Source organism: Sphaeroforma arctica (assembly GCF_001186125.1).
Source record: "Sphaeroforma arctica JP610 unplaced genomic scaffold supercont1.245, whole genome shotgun sequence".
Taxonomy (NCBI): domain Eukaryota; class Ichthyosporea; order Ichthyophonida; genus Sphaeroforma; species Sphaeroforma arctica.
The window spans coordinates 16718-20355 of NW_014040313.1; the positions used below are offsets into that span (position 1 = coordinate 16718).

The following is a 3638-nucleotide window of genomic DNA, read 5'->3' on the forward strand; positions in this document are numbered from 1 at the left end:
CATTATAAATAGTCTGCAGTGCACTTTCAGTATCAGCAATTTGGATTACACTTTCACTACCGATCAAAGAGACCTCTATGGCTCAACCCCGGTTGCCGCCCATGAGAGCGCCCTGACTGTTCGCCCTACTACGCGCGCTGACACTTGATCCATGTCCCAGTTCAGTATGCACCAAAGTGACACCGCTTGTGCTGGGATACTCATCATCGACTTCGGAATACTCTAAGAAATTCGGGTTTGACCCATAGCCTGGGGGTTGCATACCCTGACTGCCTCGGCGCTGCGGTACTTCTATTGGGTGGAGAATACGAGAATATCGTAAGACAATATAAAAGTATTGACGCATTAAGAATACGAGGATATGGTGAGACATATGAGAATAAGTGTATGGGGTTATCATCAACACGTGGAAAGCATGTTGTATCTGGCACAAATACTGCACAATCAACTGCGACTGAAGCCGTACGTAGAGAATGATTTTGTGGCTTGGACGTACAGAAAAGCAGTCCCGCCCCGCGAAGACAGCAACACCGCACACGATTATATGTGTAGCCCAACCAGTCGTGCGACCAGACACAGTGTAATGCAAGAGGTATCAGTCCACTGGTACAAACCGCACTCTGGATAATCTAATGCAATGCACTACCGATGGATCAGATCTAGAACAGGCACCATATACCCCATGAGGTATAGTTCATTGGACGCTATAAATAAAATAGACGTAGTGCATTGTAGCAAGGATTGCTTCTACGACATATACCGCATACCGAATATGTACAACATGCTATAATTAGAACATCCTCCATACGACCACGCACCTCACAGATTCAGTGTGCCATAAACAGGGCGTATTCAATGCAAGTCGAGTGCTTACCTTGCGTGTAGCTGAATTGTCGAACAGATCCAAGACGATGGCCAACCGGGTACAGCTGGTGGTTGATCTGCGCCGCGGGGATGTTGTTTTGGTACACTGCGGGGTCGCCATATGCCTGTGACAATCCAAAACGGCGCATTAGCACAAGTACGCGAAGGTTATGTTCATATCTCGGACATAGCGGTTCGAAAGAAGACTGCCAGAATGCCTTTGCGAATAGTGTGTTCGAGTTGATGCAGCAGTCCCTTGTGCAATACGTCCACTTGCAGACTGATTGTTGAATTTCGTACAATGGTCGCATACATCTGTGAGCAACTATGAATATTCACTGTAAAGGATGTGGCAATATGCTCGAAGTGGCAATATGCTCGATGTACCGACATGAGCACTGGCATAATCCAATCTTGAGAACAGGACTCACAACGCATACAAAACCGCGGCTTGCAGATAAAACTTCACGTACCAGTACATTTAGGGTATACTTCGGTACTAACCTGGAAACTGGCTCCATCCCCCTCGGGTATGTCTATCGCTCGCACATTCGTATTGTCCGGTGTATAAGAGATAGACTTGCCGTACGCTTTGATGAACGACTGGTTTGCGTCATTCACGGAAGCCTGTCGGCGGAATAAGTCGGCACTGCCACCAATCGATTGCATACCGCTGGCAGTGTTGATCATGGAAGCGTTGGTCATGGAAGCGTTCGCTGAACGCGCCTCACTCGGTAAACTCATCTGTGTAGGTGAAAGAAATGTATGTATTGATACTAAGCGATTTGACGTCGGGATAAATATGTGCATTGTGAGAAAGCATCTATGCGATATAATGAGACGGCCGCCAGCGCTGATTTCCTCTGTTGATGGAAGTTGAGAGAAAAAGAGAGAGAGGTATTTCGATCCAAATCGATGACAATCCAAAGGACCCACATACTTGTGATTGACTGCGCCTGAATACTATCACATCGACCACCGAGGTGACCACAAAGCGCGTGTAGACCATCATCGCAAATGCCATGGCCAAAGTGGAGAGTAGCAATCCTATCCACAGCAGAATCATCCCGTCCAGTGCATCGGAGCACACACCCTAGTTTTAGGGTTTTTAGCGTTTAGGGTTTAGAAGAAAAAAACCCCCCCCTAATGCAAGTTTTGAACGAATCCGATTAGGTCACCAGGAGACGACGAAGCGACATAACGATACTTTGTGTCACGTGAATCGCGAATAGACGGGAAGTAACAACGCGGGCTCTCTCAGGCAATGCTGAGAGCCTTGCGATCCGAACACTGTTGTTTTTCTCACAGACTAGAATTTATAGTCGAAAATTGATCTTTGGTGAATTTGTCAAGTATTTCACCTCCATAAACACCAGCTTGGTAAACATAGAAATGCTGTCACTCAAACCTACCTCATCCACAGCTAGGTTATAAAGCCCATTGATGACTCGACACGAGACCATCTCACGGGCGGTATCGAGCAGTGCATTACCCTAAGTAGAGACAGAGAGGCAAGAAAATTAACATTGCGGTACGCACCAACCGAGTGGACATCATGGGCAGAGGGAAGCAAAAATGGGGACGAATGATGAAGAGTACGTTCCCACGTGAAGACCTATATTTCAGGCAAGAAAAAGCACAACACACAAATAACCTTAACACCGCAACCAACAACAGGCATAGATATTATAGCATCCTTACCTTGACTACATCTGTATTGAGTTCCTGAAATAAGGCACGGTATTCATCTCGAACGCCCGGCGCACAGGTCTCAGCAGTCAGATTAGACAGTGCCAAGATACCTTCTGCCTGTACCAGCCACACACCTTTCTCTTCGAGCAGTTGCAGATTAGGGTTGGCACCCACACAGTCGTCTATATAGTATCCCAAATATCTGTAGAGTTCGAGTTCGAAGTTGGTGGTTTAAAAGCGCCCGTCACACAAGCGCAGTGCTCAATTGGCTTTACCATGTGCTGAAAGCAGTGTGAGCTATGATAAATCAAACAACACTGAAAACTCTTCACCACTACCGTTCCGAACAAAGGTACAGCATACCACAGCGGGTCTTGGTGCTCAGAATACTTACTCTAAATTGTCGGTGGAAAGACGTGATTTGATGAATGCGTCCGGCCTGTCGCAGAGATCGGCCAATGCAACACTCATTGTGATGGCGAGAGCAATCACCAGGAACGACACCAAAACCACAAGTATCGACAGCGGCTGAGGTTTAGAAAGTGTGAGACAGAACGAAACAACAGTGTGAGGAAATGCTAGTTTGACGTACACCCCTTTGAAAAACCTATGTCGCTTTTTATGTAGAATCCACTTGTCGCACCAATTCGACCAGTATCGAATCCGATACGAAGTATGAGTGCAGGCTCGCATAGTGCGTATACTTTCCCAAGAGACATACCAGAAGGCCCCAGCGCATCCCTCTACTACAGCCGTGTGACATTGACGCCCGAAGCCCGTCTTCCGATCCCTATAAGTCGGTGAACGTTTAGAAGCTGAGAATGACTGTACAACACCCAATCCACAATAGAATCATGTTCTAATTGTCGGATACAAAAAAAACAAAGAGTTCAGTAGGTGAGATAGAATACCCAATGCTAATTCCACAATAACATCATATACCCAATGCTAATTCCACAATAACATCATTTACTTGTTGTCTGATACAAAACAACGACAAAAGGTTTACAAGGTGAGAAATATTGTCCAACCCTAGGTCCACAATAACATCATTTACTTGTTGTCTGATACAAAACAAAGAC

General features: G+C 46.0%; 1 protein-coding gene across 1 annotated transcript in view; it reads right to left on the bottom strand.

The window, feature by feature from the left end:
- Positions 1 to 82: 82 nt before the first annotated feature.
- Positions 83 to 3638, bottom strand: part of SARC_04396 (hypothetical protein) — a gene marked incomplete at both ends in the record, with an annotated part of 4804 nt that continues 1248 nt past the window's right edge. Inside the window, 8 exons of the mRNA XM_014301771.1 lie at positions 83 to 291; positions 875 to 989; positions 1369 to 1608; positions 1805 to 1957; positions 2277 to 2357; positions 2566 to 2758; positions 2951 to 3084; positions 3278 to 3346. Of these exons, the coding sequence (XP_014157246.1) occupies positions 83 to 291; positions 875 to 989; positions 1369 to 1608; positions 1805 to 1957; positions 2277 to 2357; positions 2566 to 2758; positions 2951 to 3084; positions 3278 to 3346 (1194 nt within the window). The remainder of the gene's footprint in view (positions 292 to 874; positions 990 to 1368; positions 1609 to 1804; positions 1958 to 2276; positions 2358 to 2565; positions 2759 to 2950; positions 3085 to 3277; positions 3347 to 3638) is intronic.